The sequence below is a fragment of the Xenopus laevis genome, chromosome 3L, assembly GCF_017654675.1.
Source record: "Xenopus laevis strain J_2021 chromosome 3L, Xenopus_laevis_v10.1, whole genome shotgun sequence".
NCBI lineage: Eukaryota > Metazoa > Chordata > Amphibia > Anura > Pipidae > Xenopus > Xenopus laevis.
Genome location: NC_054375.1, coordinates 4,052,032 through 4,076,988, shown reverse-complemented (window position 1 = coordinate 4,076,988; position 24,957 = coordinate 4,052,032). Strand labels below are relative to the sequence as shown.

At 45.5% G+C, this 24,957-nt stretch overlaps 1 protein-coding gene across 3 annotated transcripts in view; it reads left to right on the top strand.

Moving 5' to 3' along the window:
- fgd4.L (FYVE, RhoGEF and PH domain containing 4 L homeolog) overlaps positions 1–24,957 on the top strand; it is a 69,306-nt gene that overhangs the window by 11,266 nt on the left and 33,083 nt on the right. Inside the window, exon 1 of one of the 3 annotated variants that reach the window (XM_041585848.1) lies at positions 9,775–9,951. The exons of 1 other annotated variant lie outside the window; for it this stretch is intronic. Coding sequence is in view for 1 of the 2 variants with exons in the window: in XM_041585847.1 (XP_041441781.1) it covers positions 24,501–24,531 (31 nt within the window). In the remaining variant the exon portion in view is untranslated. Of the gene's footprint in view, positions 1–9,774; positions 9,952–24,323; positions 24,532–24,957 lie in introns of those variants that run through there. One more of the 3 variants, XM_041585847.1, reaches the window with a different exon arrangement.

Sequence of the window (24,957 nt, the reverse complement as noted above, 5' to 3'; positions counted from 1 at the left end):
CTTACTTTCCCTCCCTCCCTTACTTTCCCTCCCTCCCCTCCCTCCGTTGCTCATCCCTCCCTCCCCCTCTCTCTCCCCTCCCTCGTCTAGTCCCCTCCGTCCTTTACCCTCGCTCCTCTCTAACGCTCACACGTCCCTTGCCTTCCCTTCCCACCTCACCCCAGTCATTCACCCCTCCCTCGTCTCCCTCCCCCCCGACGCTCACCCCTCCCTCCCTTTCCTCCCCTCCGTCGGCTCTCCGTTCCCTCCCCTCCATCAATCTCCCCCCATAGTCATGGTCGGGCACATGCGTGGGGAAGGGATGGCCGGCCCGCTGGGTTGCCTAGGGTGTCTGGCCAGCCTGGCTCGGCCCTGCTCAGCATGAGTTTGCGTCCCTCAGTCTTACTCCCCTTGCTTCCCTCTATCACTCAGCCCTCCATTGTTCTACCCTACCTCCTTTAACCTCCCCTTTGTCGATCTCCACCCCCCTCCCTTACTTTCCCTCCCTCCCCTCTCCTCCGTCACCTTCCCCTCCTCCTCTCCGTCGCTCACCCTTCCCTCTCTTGTCTCCCCTCCGGCGCTCACCCCTCCCTTCCCCTCTCCCTCCCCCTCTCTCTCCCCTCCCTCGCCTCCTCCCCTCCATCCCTTTATCCTCCCTCCTCTCTGTCGCTTACCCCTCCCTCGCTTCTCCTCCGTCGATCTCCTCCCCTCTCCTCCCTCCCTTACTTTCCATCCCTCCCCTCTCCTCCGTCACCTTCCCCTCCCTCCTCTCCGTTGCTCACCCTTCCCTCCCTTGTCTCCCCTCAGGTGCTTCCCCTCTCCCTCCCCCTCTCTTTCTCCCCTCCCTCGCCTCCTCCCCTCCATCCCTTTACGCTCCCTCCTCTCTGTCGCTCACCCCTCCCTTGCCTCCCCTCCGTCGCTCACCCCTCCCTCCCCCTCTCTCTCCCCTCCCTCGTCTCCTCCCCTCCGTCCCTTTACCCTCCCTCCTCCCTATCGCTCACCCCTCCCTTGCCTCCCCTCCGTCCCTCACCCCTCCCCCCCTCTCTCCCCTCCCTCGTCTCCTACCCTCCTAACCCTCCGTCACTTTCCCCTCCCTCCTCTCCGTCACTCCACCCCTCCCTCACCTCCCCTCAGTCATTCACCCCTCCTCACCTCCCCTCAGTCATTCACCCCTCCCTCGTCTCCCCTCCCCCCTGACGCTCACCCCTCCTTCCCTTTCCTCCCCTCCGTCGATCTCCGCTCCCCTCCCCTCCCTCCCCTCCCTCCCCTCCCTCCCCTCCATCAATCTCCCCCATAGTCGTGGTCGGGCACATGCGTGGGGAAGGGATGGCCGGCCCGCTGGGTTGCCTAGGGTTTGTGGCCAGCCTGGCTCGGCCCTGCTCAGCATGAGTTTGTGCTTTGCAGGGGCCCCTGGGTCTGACCTGTGTCTCATGGACCAACTGCATTTATTGTGGCATCTCAATTCCCCTGTGAGGTCTCTGTTCCCAAGTGTCACAGAAACCTCTTCCCTCGGACAAAGTGACTGACCAGGAAGTGAGAAGCTTCTGAGACTGATATAATGAATCTCATGCAAAGCTTCAGTTTTTCACTTTTGTTCCTTTGTGTGAAACACGATAATAACTAGGAACAGAATTCATCTAAATATATATTTATATATAATCCTCTCTGTCTGTACAACGTCGGCATCTAGTGGTTTAGCTCTGAAATGTGTCAGGTCTGGTTATTATTAACGGCCCCCCAGATTCACAATTATTTCCTTAATTGAACCCATCACAGAGCATGGCTTATGGTAAATATTGTTTTATGTTCTGGAAAAACTTGGGGGACTGTTCCTGCTGAATTGTGCTTAGTACAGGGAATACCTATGCTGCCATAGTTTTATGGGATCTCTCTGTACAGACTATGAGCAAACTTAGGGACTGTTCCTGCTGAATTGTGCTTAGTACAGGGAATACCTATGCTGCCATAGTTTTATGGGATCTCTCTGTACAGACTATGAGCAAACTTAGGGACTGTTCCTGCTGAATTGTGCTTAGTACAGGGAATACCTATGCTGCCATAGTTTTATGGGATCTCTCTGTACAGACTATGAGCAAACTTAGGGACTGTTCCTGCTGAATTGTGCTTAGTACAGGGAATACCTATGCTGCCATAGTTTTATGGGATCTCTCTGTACAGACTATGAGCAAATTTAGGGGACTGTTCCTGCTGAATTGTGCTTAGTACAGAGGAATACCTATGCTGCCATAGTTTTATGGGATCTCTCTGTACAGACTATGAGCAAACTTAGGGGCTGTTCCTGCTGTGCTTTGTACAGGGGAATCCCCATAGATTTATCATATATTAAGGAATATAAATCAGTGTTACTTTGTACTTGGTAACTTTTGCCCTCAGGCGAATCCTAGAAATACCTGTATATAAGATAAGGCAGATAAAAAGGAGCCTTAGGGCTGGATTAATATAGTGAATGTGTGAGTTATATTTCAGGAACGTTCACTGTACTTTTCGCTGCCCCTTTTACGTGGCATTTTGGCTCCGACTCAGGCGATTCAACAGAAAAACCCTTGGGCTCAGCAATTCAACGTTCTTTTTATATAAGCGGGTTCTAGAGACATGTGCTCCGGCTCAGCCCCCCTCACACAGGGGATTTGTGGACAAAAGGTCCTTTTCAAGAGATGAAGTGCTTTTATCTACAAGGGAAAGAGGAAATGCATTGAGCTCTGTGACACCCCTCTAACACCCTGGAGATGGCGCGTTCCTTTCTGTCATTTATTTATGAGCATGAAATGCAGGGGGAGCCAGACCTTGTGATTTATAAAGGCTCCTTTCTCTTATTTAGTTTCCTGGGGGGTCTGCAATGGAAACCTGATCCTGTCATAGGTGTATATTATACTGTAAATACAGATCCGCTCCCTCCCCCCGTCACCCCCATATCATATATGCACATAATGTAAGTGTATAATATATAGGCACAGATATACCCCCATCTTTCCCCTGTCACCCCCATATCATATATGCACATAATGTAAGTGTATAATATATAGGCACAGCCCCATCTTTCCCCTGTCACCCCCATATCATATATGCACATAATGTAAGTGTATAATATATAGGCACAGCCCCCCATCTTTCCCCTGTCACCCCCATATCATATATGCACATAATGTAAGTGTATAATATATAGGCACAGCCCCCCATCTTTCCTCTGTCACCCCCATATCATATATGCACATAATGTAAGTGTATAATATATAGGCACAGCCCCCCATCTTTCCTCTGTCACCCCCATATCATATATGCACATAATGTAAGTGTATAATATATAGGCACAGCCCCCCATCTTTCCCCTGTCACCCCCATATCATATATGCACATAATGTAAGTGTATAATATATAGGCACAGCCCCCCATCTTTCCTCTGTCACCCCCATATCATATATGCACATAATGTAAGTGTATAATATATAGGCACAGCCCCCCATCTTTCCCCTGTCACCCCCATATCATATATGCACATAATGTAAGTGTATAATATATAGGCACAGCCCCCCATCTTTCCCCTGTCACCCCCATATCATATATGCACATAATGTAAGTGTATAATATATAGACACAGCCCCCCATCTTTCCTCTGTCACCCCCATATCATATATGCACATAATGTAAGTGTATAATATATAGGCACAGCCCCCCATCTTTCCTCTGTCACCCCCATATCATATATGCACATAATGTAAGTGTATAATATATAGGCACAGCCCCCCATCTTTCCTCTGTCACCCCCATATCATATATGCACATAATGTAAGTGTATAATATATAGGCACAGCCCCCCATCTTTCCTCTGTCACCCCCATATCATATATGCACATAATATAAGTGTATAATATATAGGCACAGCCCCCCATCTTTCCTCTGTCACCCCCATATCATATATGCACATAATGTAAGTGTATAATATATAGGCACAGCCCCCCATCTTTCCTCTGTCACCCCCATATCATATATGCACATAATGTAAGTGTATAATATATAGGCACAGCCCCCCATCTTTCCTCTGTCACCCCCATATCATATATGCACATAATGTAAGTGTATAATATATAGGCACAGCCCCCCATCTTTCCCCTGTCACCCCCATATCATATATGCACATAATGTAAGTGTATAATATATAGGCACAGCCCCCCATCTTTCCCCTGTCACCCCCATATCATATATGCACATAATGTAAGTGTATAATATATAGGCACAGCCCCCCATCTTTCCCCTGTCACCCCCATATCATATATGCACATAATGTAAGTGTATAATATATAGGCACAGATATACCCCCATCTTTCCCCTGTCACCCCCATATCATATATGCACATAATGTAAGTGTATAATATATAGGCACAGCCCCCCATCTTTCCCCTGTCACCCCCATATCATATATGCACATAATGTAAGTGTATAATATATAGGCACAGCCCCCCATCTTTCCTCTATCACCCCCATATCATATATGCACATAATGTAAGTGTATAATATATAGGCACAGCCCCCCATCTTTCCTCTGTCACCCCCATATCATATATGCACATAATGTAAGTGTATAATATATAGGCACAGCCCCCCATCTTTCCCCTGTCACCCCCATATCATATATGCACATAATGTAAGTGTATAATATATAGGCACAGCCCCCCATCTTTCCCCTGTCACCCCCATATCATATATGCACATAATGTAAGTGTATAATATATAGGCACAGCCCCCCATCTTTCCTCTGTCACCCCCATATCATATATGCACATAATGTAAGTGTATAATATATAGGCACAGCCCCCCATCTTTCCTCTGTCACCCCCATATCATATATGCACATAATGTAAGTGTATAATATATAGGCACAGCCCCCCATCTTTCCTCTGTCACCCCCATATCATATATGCACATAATGTAAGTGTATAATATATAGGCACAGATATACCACCATTCTAACCACACTTGTTATCATCTGAATTGGCCTATTGAGTACAGCAAAGTGAACAGGTGAGACACCTATTGGTTGAAGATTACATAGCAGCAAGTGTGTATGTCTTATACATTTTGTGGCTTGGTTGAGGGACGCACCTGTATTCAGCCATTGCCGGGAACACTTAAATACTTTTGTCAGTGAACAATTGGCTGCTGATTTAGGGCTGGGGGCCTTGAACTCTAATGGGGATGTAGACAATCCACGAAAAACATTGACCCAGGGAGCTGCTTCCGCCTTGTTTTGAAACTCTCTTGCATATATTTCCTGTGGTTGCAAATGGTTCTTTTCAAAATGCACCATTTCCTACATCGCCGAGCTTGTGCCTGATGGGTAACTGACAGTTGCTGCCCAGCTGAGCGTGTAACTGCCGCCCTGGCATCTCAGCTGCTGCCCCATATACAGGAGACAGTGTGAAGGGATGAGTGGTACAGTTCACCCGCACCTATGGGGCTCTGTGAGTATCCTGCACTTTTATTCTTGGGTGATGTTAAACCAAAACTCCCAGTTAGGGTGCTGGGAGTTGCAACTAAACAACATTGCTGTTCTGATAAGTAACAGTGAAACATGTCCAGCTGCTTCCACCCCCAGCTTTTCTCTGTTTCTGCATTTCTGTGGTCAGACCCTAATGGGTGAAGAGTGCTTGAAATAAATGTCACTTTTGTCTGTATCAGCAGTCACTTGGTTTCACATTATGAGACTTACGCTGACGTCTGTATATATATATATATATATATATATATCTATATATAAGTACAGCATCAGTATTGTGTGCCCAGAACATTCCTTCTCTGTATATTTGTATTTATACATATGGGAGGAGGAGGTGCCATATTGATTCCATTAGACAGTACAGTATGAGGGTATAGCTTATTGTGTGCCCAGAACATTCCTTCTCTGTATATTTGTATTTATACATATGGGAGGAGGTGCCATATTGATTCCCTTAGACAGTACAGTATGAGGGTATAGCTTATTGTGTGCCCAGAACATTCCTTCTCTGTATATTTGTATTTATACATATGGGAGGAGGGAGGTGCCATATTGATTCCCTTAGACAGTACAGTATGAGGGTATAGCTTATTGTGTGCCCAGAACATTCCTTCTGTGTATATTTGTATTTATACATATGGGAGGAGGGAGGTGCCATATTGATTCCCTTAGACAGTACAGTATGAGGGTATAGCTTATTGTGTGCCCAGAACATTCCTTCTCTGTATATTTGTATTTATACATATGGGAGGAGGAGGTGCCATATTGATTCCCTTAGACAGTACAGTATGAGGGTACAGCTTATTGTGTGCCCAGAACATTCCTTCTCTGTATATTTGTATTTATACATATGGGAGGAGGTGCCATATTGATTCCCTTAGACAGTACAGTATGAGGGTATAGCTTATTGTGTGCCCAAAACATTCCTTCTCCAGTGTCGGACTGGGCCGGCGGGATACCGGGAAAAACCCCGGTGGGCCCCGGGCTCTTGTGGGCCCCGCCGGCCCAGATCCGCTACTTAGTGGGGCGGCGCGACCCCACTTTGTTTGGGGTCGCGGTGGAATAGAATGGCTGCGCATGCGCACAAACGAGGCGCCGCGTTTGTGCGCATGCGCACTAGCCCCCTGCAGCACTCCGGAGCGGCAGTGGCGGCTGGAGGGGGCCCTGGGGCAGTAGCCCCGGTGGGCCCCATGCCTCCCAGTCCGACCATGTCCTTCTCTGTATATTTGTATTTATACATATGGGAGGAGGAGGTGTCATATTGATTCCCTTAGACAGTACAGTATGAGGGTATAGCTTATTGTGTGCCCAGAACATTCCTTCTCTGTATATTTGTATTTATACATATGGGAGGAGGAGGTGCCATATTGATTCCCTTAGACAGTACAGTATGAGTGTATAGCTTATTGTGTGCCCAGAACATTCCTTCTCTGTATATTTGTATTTATACATATGGGAGGAGGAGGTGCCATATTGATTCCCTTAGACAGTACAGTATGAGGGTATAGCTTATTGTGTGCCCAGAACATTCCTTCTCTGTATATTTGTATTTATACATATGGGAGGAGGAGGTGCCATATTGATTCCCTTAGACAGTACAGTATGAGGGTATAGCTTATTGTGTGCCCAGAACATTCCTTCTCTGTATATTTGTATTTATACATATGGGAGGAGGAGGTGCCATATTGATTCCCTTAGACAGTACAGTATGAGGGTATAGCTTATTGTGTGCCCAGAACATTCCTTCTCTGTATATTTGTATTTATACATATGGGTAGGAGTGCCATATTGATTCCCTTAGACAGTACAGTATGAGGGTATAGCTTATTGTGTGCCCAGAACATTCCTTCTCTGTATATTTGTATTTATACATATGGGAGGAGGAGGTGCCATATTGATTCCCTTAGACAGTACAGTATGAGGGTATAGCTTATTGTGTGCCCAGAACATTCCTTCTCTGTATATTTGTATTTATACATATGGGAGGAGGGAGGTGCCATATTGATTCCCTTAGACAGTACAGTATGAGGGTATAGCTTATTGTGTGCCCAGAACATTCCTTCTCTGTATATTTGTATTTATACATATGGGAGGAGGAGGTGCCATATTGATTCCCTTAGACCAGTGATCCCCAACCAGTAGCTCGCGAGCAACATGTTGCTCTCCAACCCCTTGGATGTTGCTCTCAGGGTCCTCAAATCACGTGCTTATTTTTGAATTCCAAGCTTGAAAGCAAGTTTTAATTGCATAAAAACTAAGTATACTGCCAAGTTGAGCCTCTTGTAGGCTGCCAGTCCACAAAGGGGCTACCAAATAGCCAATTATAGACTTTATTTGACACCCCAAGGGACTTTTTTCATGCTTGCGTTGCTCCCCAACTCTTTTTACATTTGAATGTGGCTCACAAGTAAAAAAGGTTGGGGACCCCTGCCTTAGACAGTACAGTAGGAGGGTATAGCTCATTGTGTGTTAAGAATCAATGTAACCCCTTTTGCATTCTATTCAGATTGCAAGCTCTTCGGTCCGGTCGCAATGTTGTCTTAATGAATTCTAGGCTGGCTGCATTACTGGATGTAATACTTGGAAATTTAAATTCTTCCTTAGAAAATGAAAAACTGGGAAATAATAATATTATCTTGTGAAGTTATACAATGATTGCGCAGTTATAACAGGCAAACGCTATAAACCGAAATGACTTCCCTCTTCTCTACTGATGGACAGTTTTGTATCTGTATTCCTTTACTCTGATTGTATTTATTTCAATAACATTAACAGCTGCTAAGAGATAGGCATTTGCCATCGTCATCCAACTACAATGTTCCAGGGGTACCCAGTGCACAAATAATCACTCACCCCAAATCTCCCCCTAACTGACCTTCAGACTGGGCCCCCTTAGCTCATAACAAGGTTACAGATATATAGAAACATTGGGGTGTCACCCTGCTATAGTTCCAGGGGTACCCAGGGTACAAATAAGCACTCACCCCAAATCTCCCCCTAACTGACCTTCAGGCTGGGCCCCCTTAGCTCATAACAAGGTTACAGATATATAGAAACATTGGGGTGACACCCTGCTATAGTTCCAGGGGTACCCAGGGTACAAACAAGCACTCACCCCAAATCTCCCTCTAACTGACCTTCAGACTGGGCCCCCTTAGCTCATAACAAGGTTACAGATATATAGAAACATTGGGGTAACAGTCACCCTGCTATAGTTCCAGGGGTACCCAGGGTACAAATAAAGACTCACCCCAAATCTCTCCCTAACTGACCTTCAGACTGGGCCCCCTTAGCTCATAACAAGGTTACAGATATATAGAAACATTGGGGTGTCACCCTGCTATAGTTCCAGGGGTACCCAGGGTACAAATAAGCACTCACCCCAAATCTCCCCCTAACTGGCCTTCAGACTGGGCCCCCTTAGCTCATAACAAGGTTACAGATATATAGAAACATTGGGGTAACAGTCACCCTGCTATAGTTCCAGGGGTACCCAGGGCACAAATAAGCCCTCACCCCAAATCTCCCCCTAACTGACCTTCAGACTGGGCCCCCTTAGCTCATAACAAGGTTACAGATATATAGAAACATTGGGGTAACAGTCACCCTGCTATAGTTCCAGGGGTACCCAGGGTACAAATAAACACTCACCCCAAATCTCCCCTAACTGACCTTCAGACTGGGCCCCCTTAGCTCATAACAAGGTTACAGATATATAGAAACATTGGGGTGTCACCCTGCTATAGTTCCAGGGGTACCCAGGGTACAAATAAACACTCACCCCAAATATCCCCCTAACTGACCTTCAGACTGGGCCCCATTAGCTCATAACAAGGTTACAGATATATAGAAACATTGGGGTGTCACCCTGCTATAGTTCCAGGGGTACCCAGGACACATATCTGTACTATGATGAGTAATATAAATACACAATTAGACAGACGGTGACACATAAGCAGATAAATCCATTCATTGTTGCTGATCAATATAAACCTCCCTATTGATTGGCAGCTCTCCGGCTGTGCCGTCCCTATGTACTCATTACTAATTCTCCTCTCTGAGGTCCCTCCCTTTATGTTGCAAACAAGCTCCTCATTTAAATGACAATAAAGTAGCACCTGCCGGCCGGTCCTTCAGACTGGGGAGGGGGGGGGGGTCCCTTCATTAAGAAATTCGGCAGGGGGGCAGCACAATGGCAGCAATTGTTGTCCAATGAGCAGGAAGCACATTCACCAATCACAGCCGGTTACTAAGGGCCCCGACCATATGTTCCCTCCCCAGTGGAATGTGATTATCAGTGAGCAATGTGGAGAGCAGGGGAGGGTTGTCCTAAAAAGCCTGCAATGAAGTCTGTCCATGGAATGGGGGAATTGGCCAGTGTGTGGGGGATCATTAAGGATTCAGTGCAGATCCTGGACATCTGCTGAGCGACAAACACTCCATACGGGAGCCTCTTTCAGGTCAGTATGTTGCTGGAGCTGACACTCTAATGCCCTTTATTGTGCCAGGATTTTTATATGCTAATAATTGCCCTGTTTTATTGTCCACCCTTTGCTGCCCGGAGCTTATATGTGAATTGTATGATCCCCAATTGCTGCTGTAGGAAAATGAGTGTCTGCAGTGTGGTCTATGCGGCATTGGGGGTGAGGTGCCCCCCTCGTTCAGTATTCTGCTGCAATCTGCAATTAATGGGCACACGTTTCCATCTGCTGGGCATCAGGCAGACTGGTTGGAAAATTGTGGGTATATTGTAGATACATTCTCTGCTGTTGTTGAACTGCACATCACAGGCATTTAAAAGGGGGATAGAAAATTGTGTGTAAATAGATTCTTTATTTACTACGGACCCCTGGATTTATGGGGTACCCCCCTCCTCTACTTCCAGCCCATGAGGCAAGGAAATCCTTCCCATTCCCAGTCTCCAGGGCTGGAATTTGTTTTGTTCCCTGCCGGCAGTGTAGGAGGATGAGATGCTTGAGCCATGAATGCACATTTGGCTTCTCTTCCTGCAGAGAAATCGGAAAATCAACTTTTCTGGGATGCAGATAGAAGTATAAGTTGCAGTTGGTCTAAAAAAAATGGTTGCTAGGGTCTGTGTCCCTGGCAACTGCACAGCAGGTTGGTTGGAAAACTCAATTTGTATGGTTACACTGTGTTGGTGAACTCTCCTATCCAAATAAATGGTTGGTTGCTAAGCTCAGCAGGCCTAGCGACCAGAGGGTGCTACAAAAAAGACAGTAGGACAATTAAAAAGGGCAACTGCAACTCATTTTACAGTCTCATTGATGATGATAATAATAAAGGTCAAGTCACAGGGTGGTGGTGTTATTAATGGGGACGCTCCCATCATGTTGTGTTGTGCACGGAGCTGCCCTGTTGGTTGGCAGAGATACAAGGAGTTATTAAAGGGGAGTTGCTGTCTGATCGCTTATTCTCTGCCTGGGGGAATATGAATCACAGACTGTTGTTGCTTTTGTATCTGCTCTCTGTGACATGTTGCACCGTGGGAGTGAGTATGAGTGTGAGTGTGAGTATGAGTGTGAGTATGAGTATGAGTGCGTGTATGAGTGAGTATGAGTGTGTGTACGTGTCTGTGTGCAACTTTGTAGTTATTTTTTGCTTTCACACTTGAAACGCTGTTGCCGCATTTAGGTTCTTGCTGCTGTTGCACAATATCATGTGATTCGACTTTTTAAGGATGTGAAACTGCAGTCGTTGGATATACTGTAAGTTAAGAGCACCTACAGGCTGCTGGGGTTTAGAGAGTCTCCCTGCCCTAGTGCACCCAGTGTTGTACCAAAGAGCTGACCATCTCTAACCTCATCCATGTATAAAGCTTGGAATGGGATGGAAGCACCTATGGAGTCACTTGTGTTGTGTTCTCGGACTTTGATGATTAACAGAGGAGAACAAGCAAAGCCCCATGTGCCAAGGAAACCTTAGTGTGCCAAGGATAGAACTATGCGCTGTGGGCACCTTAGTGTGCCAGGGACAGCCCCTTGTGCAAAGGATAGCGGTATTCTATGAATAGTCAAGGCTAGCACCATGTCCTGTGGGCTCCTTAGTGTGCAAAAAGCTAGCCCAATGTGCCAATGACACTGAAATGTGCCAAGGATAGCCCCATGTCCCGCGGAAACCTTAGTGTGCCAAGGATAGCCCCATGCACTGTGGGCACGTTTGTGTGCCAGGGACAGCCCCTTGTGTCAAGGATAGCTCTGTGCCAAGAATATTCGAGGATAGCTTCATGTCCTGAGGGCACCTTCGTGTGCAAATAGCTAGCCCCGTCTGCCCAGGACACTTTAATTTGCCAAGGATAGCCCCATGTCCCAAAGAAACCTTAGTGTGCCAAGTATAGCCCCATGTCCTGAGGAAACCTTAGTGTGCCAAGGATAGCCCCATGCGCTGTGGGTACATTAGTGTGCCGGGGACAGCCCCTTGTGCCAAGGATAACCATGTGCCGAGAATAGTCAAGGCTAGCTCCATGTCTGGAGGGCACCTTAGTGTGCAAAAAGCTAGCCCCGTGTGCCCAGGATGCTTTAATGTGCCAAGGATAGCCCCATGTCCCAAAGAAATGTTAGTGTGCCAAGGATAGACCCATGCGCTGTGGGCCCTCTAGAGATTCCCTTGTGCCAAGGATAGCCATGTGCTGAGAATAGTCAAGGCTAGCTCTATGTCTGGAGGGCACCTCAGTGTGCATAAAGCTAGCCCTGTATGCACCCCTATGTGCCAAGGATAGCCCCATGCGATGTGGGCATCTTTGCATGCAGGGGACAGCCCCTTGTGACAAGGATAGCTGTGTGCCAAGAATAGTCGAGGATAGCTTTGTGTCCTGAGGGCACCTTAGTGTGCAAATATCTAGCCCCGTGTGCCCAGAACACTTTAATATGCCAAGGATAGCCCCATGTCCCAAGGAAACCTTAGTGTGCCAAGGACACCCAGTGTTCAGAGGATTAGTCTAATGCTCCTCAGTGGATGAAAGACCAAATTCTGTCCCTTGTAGGAGCATCGGTTTCCGGATTCTCTTTTGCCTCATCTGCTAAAGTGCATCAGAGTGCTAGCTCCATGGCCCAGTTCTTTGTCGGCTTCTTTCATAAACTGCTCCCTTGTGTAAAAGAATGGCTTTTTGTCAACCGTCTGCACCCGGAGACTGAGGCGCCGAGACTGGCAGCAGCATTGCCTTACGCCGAGTGAGATCCCCTAGGAATGTTTTTTGTGCTTGTGGTTAGAAAGAAGATCTGTGAGTGATTATGGGCCACAGACAACTCTGGATTTTTATATTCAAACCACCTTAACCATTAACTCCTTGTGGCCCTGAGTCAGAGCAGTTCATTAAATAATTCCATATATATATATATAGCCACAGCTGACATTCCCTGTATAGTGAAGGCTGAAGTCCAAACAAAAGGAAAGTGCGTGTGTGGGGGGCAAACATAGCCAGGGGGTAACCCTATTGTTGTCAGTCCCACAGCAGATATTGTCGGGGGGAGGTCAGGCAGAAAAGAATTGACTGTCTCAGAGTCTTCTGATCACTTGTCTTGCCTGGGGGGACGGGGGACACTACATCTAATTCTGAGCTTTGCCAGGTCCGACTCTGTAGTGCAGCATAATGGGCCCATTCCATCAAGTCCATTAATAAAATGAGTCGTAATAATAAAGGTTTCTTTTATTCAGCTGGTGGTTGAAAGAACATGTGGGCCACGGGGTTAAAAAAAAAGGAATTTAGTGCTGCTAATAACATTTATTTGATCTAATAATCTGACCACTGGGGGGCAGTGTGCCATAGGGTCTTAGGGTGACCGCTCCACTCATAGGAAGCAATAGACAAGCTGAATGGGTTCTAGTTAACATGTAAGGAACATATTAATTTTGTTAGCAAATAAGATATACTTCCCCTTTAATGTTGTCACCCTTAAGGCAAAACAAACTTCGGCAACTTATCTCCAACTTGGGGTGAGCCGCTGGCCCCTCTCCACCAGACGGTACTCCCAGAACAGCCTTTAGTTATTGGGGAGCAAGTCTGTTCTGGGGTGTCTATCGGGTTCAGTTGGAGAGAGTGATGGAGCCCTATGAGGGGTTTATCTCTTCTTCAAATCGGTTGTTCACCTTTAAATTAACGGTTAGTATGATTTTAATATTCATTTGCAATTGGTTTTCATTTTTTATTATTTGTGGTTTTGAGTTATTTAGCTTTTTATTTAGCAGCTCTCCAGTTTGCGGTTCCGGCCATTTGGTTGCTAGGGTCCAAAATACCCTAGCAACCATGCATTAATTGGAATATGAATAGGAGAGGTCTGAATAGAAAGACTAGTTATAAAAAGTCAAAGTAAACTTTATTGTCATCGCAGCAGTATACGAATATACAGTGAGACGAGATGACGTGGCTCCAGCTAGTAAAGATCACAAAAAGGCACTTAAAAATTCACAATAAATATGTAAACATGAAATGTGCAATATACAGGCAGAAATTGGATATATACATGTGTAAACCTTTAGAATTGTGTAGCAATAACAATACATGTGTAGCCTTACAGAGAATGTGTTTTTACATGGGGTCAGTGACCCCAGGGTCAGACTGGGCCGGAAAAAACGCAGAGGGCCCTGCCAGCCCAGATCCACACTCAGATCTGCTTCTTAATGCGCGACCTCCTTTTGTCGGTTGTCACGGTAAAATATTTTGCGCGGATTCGCCTGGAGCAGTAGCCCCGGTGGGCCCCGAGCCCCCCAATCCAACCCTGAGTGACCCCCCCCCCTTTGAAAACTAGGAAGAGTCAGATGAAGTAGTTTAAAAAAAACTATAAAAGAGAAAAAATGAAGACCAATTGAAAAGTTGCTTAGAATCAGCCATTCTTAGTGTCAGACTGGGTCGGCGGATACCGGGAAAAAACCCGGTGGGCCAGCCCAGATCTGTCCTTGGGGCCCCGGGCCCCCCAGTCTGACACTGGTCATTCTGTAATAGAGACTAAAAACCAGACACCACAATTCCCAGAGACGTGTAGTTCTGCAGCGAGAGGGAGGGTTTGATTGGGTGACAGATGGGTGCAGGAACCAATGGCTGATGGGTCGGGTGTTGTATGACTGAGAAGCTGATGGAGAACTCGCTGCAATAAAAACCAGGACTTCTGCTTCAAAGTTCTCTAGAAATACTGGATAAAAATAAGACATAGTTTGTTTATTATTAGGTCTGCGGCTCCGACACAAAACCATTGTCACCACATCTGACCCCAATAGACGGTCCCTAAGCCCCCCGGTGTGATGGGAGATGCAGAAGGAATGGGAAACAGGGTCAGGATATTAAATTAATATAACAGCCCCTTTGTTGTCACCCACTGGGATATTCCTAATGGTTTGGGACAAGTCTATAACCTACTTACACTGCACCACAATCCTCCAAATCTGCCCCAATTGGGTCATTTCATTCACAACGGGGTCGTTGTGAATGAGGGGTGGGCGTGTTCCTGCCAGAAGCACAGGAGGAGGGGGTCAGCCAATCACAGCCCTGCAGTCTCACAAACAAAGACAGGTGTCAGTTCCCTATCAGGTCCTGCTAGCTGCTGATTGGTTCCTGTCCTACAGTGCAGTGAGCTGAGTGCACAGCCTGGGAATTCAAGGAGCAGCAAGTGGAGGAGAAGGGAGGGATTATTAGGGGTTTTGCAGAAATATTCAAAAAATCAGCGTGAAAAACTACTTTTTAAGGCACAATTCTTTTATATCAAAATGAGTATAACGCACTGCTACATTCTTATTTATTACACTAAATGTCTCCTTTAATTATTTGCCGATTTCTTCTGACTCTTTCCAGCTTTCAAATGGGGGTCACTGACCCCCATCTAAAAAAAGAAAAACAAACAAATGCTCTGCAAGGCTACAAATATATTGTTATTACTGGTCTTTCTATGCAGGCCTCTCTTATTCAAATCAATGCGTGGTTGCTAGGGTAATTTGGACCCAAGCAACCAGATTGGAGAGCTGCTGAATAAAAAGTGAAATAACTTAACATAAGTTAACTGTTAGTATGACGTAGAGAGGGATATTCCGAAACAATTTGCAATTGGCTTTCTTTTTTTATTATTTGTGGTTTTTAAGTTATTTCACTTTTTATTCAGCAGCTCTCCAGTTTGAATTGTCACCAATCAGCTAGCAGGACCTGATAGGGAACTGAAACCTGTCTTTGCTTGTGTGATTGGCTGTCCCTCTCCTACTGTGCTTCTGGCAGGGACACACCCACTCCTGAGGGACCAGAGAACATCTATAGGGAGCTCCAATAAAGGGGCTATTTTTAAAGGTGAAATTAATTCTTAGCACCATGTCAAAGCAACACCATATATTACTTATAATTGCCTACACAATTAGGGTTTTTTCATTTGGCCTATATGTCTCCTTTAAAAATCCATGAAAAATAAATAATGACGACCAATTGAAAAGTTGCTTAGCATTAGCCATTCTATGATATACTAAAAGTTAACTTAAAGGTGAACCACCCCTTTAAATTCATTGGGGCTGCCATATTGATTATCTGCGTTATTAACAGACCGCAATACCATAAGCACCATCAATAGATCGTCTCCATTTCTCAGAGTGCATAATAGAAGGGACACGCAATATGGCAATGCCCACCATCTAAACCATAGTTTTAGTACTAATAAAAGCAGTACAAAATGAGAGCCACCTTTAAAGGGACAATATAAACTTTTTATTGCAGGGTTTATATGTCCTTTATTTTCTCTAACTACTCTATAAAACACATTGCCATAGTCCATTCTGCACGGGGAGCCGTTGGGTCAGCCTGTCTGACTGTCGATTTTATTGCCGGGAGCCGCCATGTTTGTTCTGATGATGTTGGTTAGCGAAGCAGCGCCCTCTGCTGGCCAAATATTCAGGATAGAAATGGTAAAGAGAACTTGGCTCAGCCTGATCCAACGCTACAACCGTATCATGTTATTTTAGTAGTGCGGTTGCCTAGGCAAGCTGTCTGTGCTGGAGATGGAAGATACAGTGGTTATAATTTAAGACAATAGGAAGGCTCAGTGTCGAATTCTTTTTGTGGCTGATACGATGGGGGAGGGAGAGGATGTGAGAAATGCTGATTCAAAGTAAATGATGAACAGAAAAGCAAATAGAAGCAGAGGGGAATCAGGAACAAGGCTTCTTACTTTAAGGTTAGTGCTGAGACGGTACTGGGGGCCCCTTGGATATACATGACTTTTGGGGAGGATGGTGAATGACAGCTGGAAGACCACAGGCTGGACATCCCTGATTTTCCTGGATCTGTCTTGCCTTTCTCCATTGTCACCTCCCATAGCCCTCCTGTTGTGTTACCTTCCTTAAAGGGGAACTAAACTCTAAAAATGAATATGGCTTAAAATGTCATATTTTATAGAGTGAACCTATTGCACGAGGCTAAAGATTCAGCTTGTCAATAGCAGCAATGATCCAGGACTTCAAACTTGTCACAGGGGGTCACCATCTTGGAAAGTGTCTGTGACACTCACATGCTCAGTGGGCTCTGATTGGCTGTTGAGAAGCTAAGCTTAGGGCTCGTCACTAATTATCCAGCAGCAGAAAATGAGCTTCCCTGGCTGTAATATAAACTGATGCTACAGGTTTGCTGATTATTCAATTCTGATGCTAATTGCACTGGTTTCTGTGCTGCCATGTAGTAATTATGTGTATTAATTACTAATCAGCCTTATATTGTGACATTTCTATTCTATGTGTACTGTATATTGTGAGTGGCTCCCTAAGCTCAGTAAGTGACAGCAGCACAGAGCATGTGCAGTGAATCAGCAGAAAAGAAGATGGGGAGCTACTGGGGCATCTTTGGAGACACAGATCTTTACTGCTAAAGGGCTGTGGTTGCCTTGGGCTGATACAGAAGCACAAAACATCATGTACAACATTTATAGCTACTTCTTTAGTTAGGCTTTAGTTCTCCTTTAAATCTTAATATTACGTTTTCAGAGGATGCTGCACTAACATTCCCAGCATACTTTAACCCATAATGTTATACTTGTAGGATGCTGGGAGTGGCTTAGTAGACAAGAGGGTGTGGCCTCATGCAGTTATGGAGCCGACCATTCACAATGCTGACATTTCAAACTGCATTACCCAGTTATCCCGAGTTTCTTACTGGGACAAAGTTCGCTTTTGCCTGCGTGTTATTAACCATAACAATAATCATAATTCCCCTGACAATCTATATAACATCAGCTTTTTATTATTATTATTCCTATAGACGTTATACTAGAACTGTCCCTGATACAAGTAGAGGAAGAGACTGAACGACCCGAGCGCCGGCTAATCACTTTATAGCGAGTTAAACATTAAACAGCCCTTATTTAAAGGTCATACTTAAATCACTCAATTATTAATGCACTGATTGTACCAGGAGGAAATGTTCAATGTCAATCCCAAATTCAGTCTGTTTAGTTACAATTGTTCCAGAATAATGTGTCTCTCCGAGGTTAATTTCCCCTTAAATAAAGTATGAGGGTATAGTTTATTGTGTGCCCAGAACATTCCTTCTCTGTATATTTGTATTTATACATATGGGAGGAGGAGGTGCCATATTGATTCCCTTAGACAGTACAGTATGAAGGTATAGTTTATTATGTGCCCAGAACATTCCTTCTCTGTATATTTGTATTTATACATATGGGAGGAGGAGGTGCCATATTGATTCCCTTAGACAGTACAGTATGAGGGTATAGCTTATTGTGTGCCCAGAACATTCCTTCTCTGTATATTTGTATTTATACATATGGGAGGAGGAGGTGCCATATTGATTCCCTTAGACAGTACAGTATGAGGGTATAGTTTATTATGTGCCCAGAACATTCCTTCTCTGTATATTTGTATTTATACATATGGGAGGAGGAGGTGCCATATTGATTCCCTTAGACAGTACAGTATGAGGGTATAGCTTATTGTGTGCCCAGAACATTCCTTCTCTGTATATTTGTATTTATACATATGGGAGGAGGTGCCATATTGATTCCCTTAGACAGTACAGTATGAGGGTATAGCTTATTGTGTGCCCAGAACATTCCTTCTCTATATATTTGTATTTATACATATGGGAGGAGGAGGTGCCATATTGATTCCCTTAGACAGTACAGTATGAGGGTATAGCTTATTGTGTGCCCAGAACATGCCTTCTCTGTATATTTGTATTTACTGTATGTATAAATATATAAGGATAGTCAGTCGGTTTCTGAGCTATAAGATTGTGGTCACTGTACATCTGCTGGAAGCACCAGCCTGTGGGGAAGAGACGTCTGTTCTGGATTTGGGGGGTTTATCTGACAGATCCCACTAAAGGCCCAGTTGCTGTTCAGTGACAGGTGCTGAAATAATTTAGGTTATTACAGACAACACCATATCCCCTCCTCCTCCTCATCACTAGTAGTTTCTGTGCCCCCAGCAGAATCAGTTAAGGGCTCTTTAACTATAGGGGGTTTATATATTTATCAAAACTGCCCACTATTGGCTCCAGGGCCAATGTATCACCTTAGGGTGCTGCCCTGTGGGTGCAGAGGATCCCACTTTCGCACTATGTGTGATTTTGAATCTCAGCCAATCGTTTTGGCTTAAAAGCTGGAAACACAGAGTTTCTAATTCACTGTGAAATAATGACTTTGTCTCACAGAAATGTGTTTTTCCCAGTGTCTCCTCTTGAATCACACTGATTTAATGAATGCGTTCATCCGAATGTGTGCCCAAAAACCATGAGTAACGTTTAAAGGGGAACTCCACCCAAAAACGATATTTTTACGACTGAAAGAAAATGAGATTGTAAGTGGGTTCCCTAAGTCTGTTCATTCTGCAGTTTTTTAGAGAGACACAATGACAGTTCCACAGAACTATAAACCCAGTGAGAATGAGGAATGAATGGATATTGGGAAGTTGTATCAGGAGTCAGAAGCAGCAGTGCAGAGAAGAGAAAGGGACAGACACAATGACAGTTACACAGAACTATAAACCCAGTGAGAATGAGGAATGAATGGATATTGGGAAGTTGTATCAGGAGTCAGAGGCAGCAGTGCAGAGAAGAGAAAGGGACAGACACAATGACAGTTACACAGAACTATAAACCCAGTGAGAATGAGGAATGAATGGATATTGGGAAGTTGTATCAGGAGTCAGAAGCAGCAGTGCAGAGAAGAGAAAGGGACAGACACAATGACAGTTACACAGAACTATAAACCCAGTGAGAATGAGGAATGAATGGATATTGGGGAGTTGTATCAGGAGTCAGAAGCAGCAGTGCAGAGAAGAGAAAGGGACAGACACAATGACAGTTACACAGAACTATAAACCCAGTGAGAATGAGGAATGAATGGATATTGGGAAGTTGTATCAGGAGTCAGAAGCAGCAGTGCAGAGAAAGGGACAGACACAATGACAGTTACACAGAACAATAAACCCAGTGAGAATGAGGAATGAATGGATATTGGGAAGTTGTATCAGGAGTCAGAAGCAGCAGTGCAGAGAAAGGGACAGACACAATGACAGTTACACAGAACTATAAACCCAGTGAGAATGAGGAATGAATGGATATTGGGAAGTTGTATCAGGAGTCAGAGGCAGCAGTGCAGAGAAAGGGACAGACACAATGACATTTACACAGAACTATAAACCCAGTGAGAATGAGGAATGAATGGATATTGGGAAGTTGTATCAGGAGTCAGAAGCAGCAGTGCAGAGAAGAGAAAGGGACAGACACAATGACAGTTACACAGAACTATAAACCCAGTGAGAATGAGGAATGAATGGATATTGGGGAGTTGTATCAGGAGTCAGAAGCAGCAGTGCAGAGAAGAGAAAGGGACAGACACAATGACAGTTACACAGAACTATAAACCCAGTGAGAATGAGGAATGAATGGATATTGGGAAGTTGTATCAGGAGTCAGAAGCAGCAGTGCAGAGAAAGGGACAGACACAATGACAGTTACACAGAACTATAAACCCAGTGAGAATGAGGAATGAATGGATATTGGGGAGTTGGGACAGTATAGGGATTGGGCCTTTGTTTCCATAGTAACTGCCATTATTTCGGCATAAAGCAGCAGTTCTGTAGCACAGAGGGATGTCAGTCTGGCAGAAACACTGGGCTCAGTTTGTATTTGTGTCGTACATTGTGGCTAATGCCCAGAGGAACGAGTCTATCAGGCTGGGCAGCAGGATAATAGGCTAGTGCTTTTCTTAAAGGGACACTACACTTATTTGTGCATGGCTGGGGTGGACCTGGGAATGGCCTACATTGTCCTGCTTTTTACAATTTAAATGAAGGGAGGTAATTTGCAGCTTCTTGGAACAAACATGTTTTAATAGAAATGTAAAGTGACAGCGTAACTGGTTCTGTGAAATTACAGGTCCTGGATCCACTGGATCCCTCTATAGATCACTGGCCGCATTCTCTGTGTGAAGTTTCATTATTATTATAGGACAACATCCCGGTCTCTAGTGTCAGACTTTCTTTACACAGAGCAATCCCGCTCAGTTGGGCGCTGTTCCAGACTTCAAAGAGAGGCTTATATTCATCTAGTGTCAGACTGAACTATAACTCCCAGGCTGCAGCCATGGTATAGCAAGAAAGTATTAAAGGGCCACTACACTTTTTTTTGCATTCAAATGACCTATTTATTCTCCTTTACTGTTACATGCACCCAACAATTTCATCTCCCGAGGGTCACGTGAGTTGCAAAAAGGCCGTTCATATTTCTGCTGACGGAAAATGGGTCATAGGGGTAAATGACTTGTAGGTGAGACGTGTGCCCCGAAGGCTGAGCCGGTCCCTCACTTGCAGAAGTCGACACAAAAAGAGTAAATGTAAATATGTCATAGTGGAGTTCTTCATATAACTTACCTGCACTCGTTCAGTTATACTTATTGAGAGAGGGGTAAGTAGGTGGGGCTTCTACCAGCTGATATTGATGGGGTTAAGTGCAATAAAGAAGGTAAGTGCCCCTTTCTCCTATACGTTACAGTGAGACAGTCCTTGAATCCTGGGTTTATTGGGAAGTTGGGCTGTGGCAATGGGCCGGTACCTGAGTAATTGGAGCGAGGGATCTGCCAGGAACAGGTTCTTGTGGAAAACTCCGAATATCTGGGACAGAGAGGAGGTCACTGGTTTATGGTGGAGCTGCAGGTTAGTTGCCTTCAAGCTAAGGAGGAGGATTTTGGAAGCAAGTAGGTAGGTAGGTAGGCAGGACGGAGATATTAGAAGAGAGAAGCACAATCCCAGAAGCGGCGGCAGCAGGGGTAAGTTCAGGGGTGAATTCAGGGGTAAATTCAGAGGTGAATTCAGGGGTAACTTCAGGAATAAGATCTGGGGTAAGTTCAGGGGTGAATTCAGAGGTGAATTCAGGGGTAAATTCAGGGATAAATTCAGGGGTAAGTTCAGGGATAAGTTCAGGGGTGAATTTAGGGATAAATTCAGGGGTAAGTTCAGGGGTGAATGCAGGGGTAAATAGGGGAGAATTCAGGGATAAGTTCAGGGGTGAATTCAGGGGTAAGTTCAGGGATAAATTCAGAGGTAAGTTCAGGGGAAGTTGAGGGGTGAATTCAGGGGTAAGTTGAGGGGTGAATACAGACTGTAGGGGCAGGGAGGCCAGTGTGAAACAAGACAGAGAGCAAAGGACAAGACGAGGATAATGTCTCACTGATATTCACATAGAGAACTTCTCCAACAACAAAATATCAATGCGAAGAACAAATTGAAGGGGGAAGTTGAGATTAATGCCCAGACATTGGGATCCATTGATTGGCTGATGTATTGTGACATCACTGTGGGGAAAAGGAAATGAGATTGGGGGGGACTATATGTATGGGGGTTTAGTATTGGATCCTATAGTAACTCTTGTCGGAGGCCGATGAGAGGTCAGACAGGTTGCAAAAAGATTTGTAAATGTGATTGTTATGGAAAGCAGTGTCTGTCAGCGCTTGTTTATATTCCCTGCACTGCTGGTTGTGACTCCCAAAACAATAACAATGGCATAAATAAAGATTTAAGTCGTTTTGCCTGAGCCCTGTGGCTACGACTGCTGAGTCTGGTTCTGCCGCCGCACAGATTTGTGGCACTTGGTGTATTTTTGTGAATGTAAAGGGGTCACTCGCCCTTGTGCTGCTTTTATACGATTTCTTGTATAGGGTTTCTGCCAGTGATCACATTGCATTGCTGGGGGGGGGGTATAGAGGGTAATACAGGGAGCTGGGGGGGTATAGAGGGTAATACAGGGAGCTGGGGGGTATAGAGGGTAATACAGGGAGCTGGGGGGTATAGAGGGTAATACAGGGAGCTGGGGGGTATATAGGGTAATACAGGGAGCTGGGGGGGGTATAGAGGGTAATACAGGGAGCTGGGGGGGTATAGAGGGTAATACAGGGAGCTGGGGGGTATAGAGGGTAATACAGGGAGCTGGGGGTGGGGATAGAGGGTAATACAGGGAGCTGGGGGGGTATAGAAGGTAATACAGGGAGCTGGGGGGTATAGAGGGTAATACAGGGAGCTGGGGGGGTATAGAGGGTAATACAGGGAGCTGGGGGAGGGTATAGAGGTTAATACAGGGAGCTGGGGGGGTATAGAGGGTAATACAGAGAACTGGGGGGTATAGAGGGTAATAAAGGGAGCTGGGGGGGTATAGAGGGTAATACAGGGAGCTGGCGGGGTATAGAGGGTAATACAGGGAGATGGGGGGGTATAGAGGGTAATACAGGGAGACGGGGGGTATAGAGGGTAATACAGGGAGCTGGGGGGTATAGAGGGTAATACAGGGAGCTGGGGGGTATAGAGGGTAATACAGGGAGCTGGGGGGGGTATAGAGGGTAATACAGGGAGCTGGGGGGTATAGAGGGTAATACAGGGAGCTGGGGGGTATAGAGGGTAATACAGGGAGCTGGGGGGGTATAGAGGGTAATACAGGGAGCTGGGGGGGATATAGAGGGTAATACAGGGAGATGGGGGGTATAGAGGGTAATACAGGGAGATGGGTGGGTAATAGAGGGTAATACAGGGAGCTGGGGGGTATAGATGGTAATACAGGGAGCTGGGGGTATAGAGGGTAATACAGGGAGCTGGGGGGGTATAGAGGGTAATACAGGGAGCTGGGGGGTATAGAGGGTAATACAGGGAGCTGGGGGGATATAGAGGGTAATACAGTCGGGGGCAAGAAACAGGCAGGTGCAATTTGTGAGTTACAAAGGGGGTTGGGTTCATGGTGGAATGAGGGGGCAGTTCATGTAGATAATGGGCAGGGTTTTGACATAATGACCAGGTCAGATCAGAGGATTTTTATTCATAGGCTCATTGTATTTGTTGGCTGATCCCAATGCCCAGGTGACCAGTGGGCTAATAATTTGGGTCCCCTGGTAGGAAGATCCTGTTAAGTTTGTAGTATGGGGCCCTATGATAATGAATAAAGTCATGTGACCAACCCCCACCCTAGCACCCCAGCTGGCACCTTCTTGTCTTATTACTGTATTGCTACTGCCCCTACCCAACACCTTTTTGACTTACTACACAAACTACCCACCCCACAGCAACAAAGGCTGGTTAACCTGCCCCCCCCCCCCCACACACAAGAAGCAAGCTGCAGGCTATGCTGGATTCCATGGAGCCATGTAAAATGCATGCGACTATGAATTGCTCATTTGCTTCTCTTTGTAAAGCGATAAGTTGACCTGTCACAGCCCTTTACTCAAACAAAACGAGAAGCTGATTCTCAGACACACTTGTTGCACAGAGGGAGTGCCCTGTAGCTGGGGAGGAAGTTTGTTGAGCTGAAGTGAAGAAGAGGAGGAGGAGGAGGAGGAGGAGAAGTGAATTGTTTTGCTCAGTGGAACAGAACAGAGAGCAGAATGTGAGCTCCGAGCAAGTCACCCGGTAGCAACGTCTGAAGCAAAGTCTATGACTAAATATCTGGATTTGCTTTGGAATTCCCGGCCCCTGGATTTATTCATCTCGGGGGAGGTTTTTATGTCTTAGAATTTAAGTGCAACTTGTTTCCCAGATGTTCAGTAACAGGGTGACACCTGTCTCAGGTAAGTGTCCCTCTCTGCTGGGGGTATCAGTTACTGATTGACAGGGACACTGGGGGGATATGTGAGCCCAACACGTGAATTTACTGGCCACATTATCGGAATATTATAGTGGATACTTTGTTTGTTACTGAGATTCAGGCCAAACTGTCCTTGTTTTCTGGCATCTGGGGAAACAATGCGTTACTGTACTTGTCACGTGAAAGATTGAGCCGGGGGATCCCTTTATGCATTGGGGCCCCCCAGCATCACTAGGGCCCCGTCAATAAATGTACAAAGGGAATATTTATATTTTCTGTTTGTCATAACCATCCTTTCCCCCAATGTTCACCTTTAACTTAATGTTAAATATGCTATACATTTTTTTTTTATAGTTTTTCCAGATTTCAAATAGCGGGTCACTGACCCCATCAAAAAAAACAAACAAAA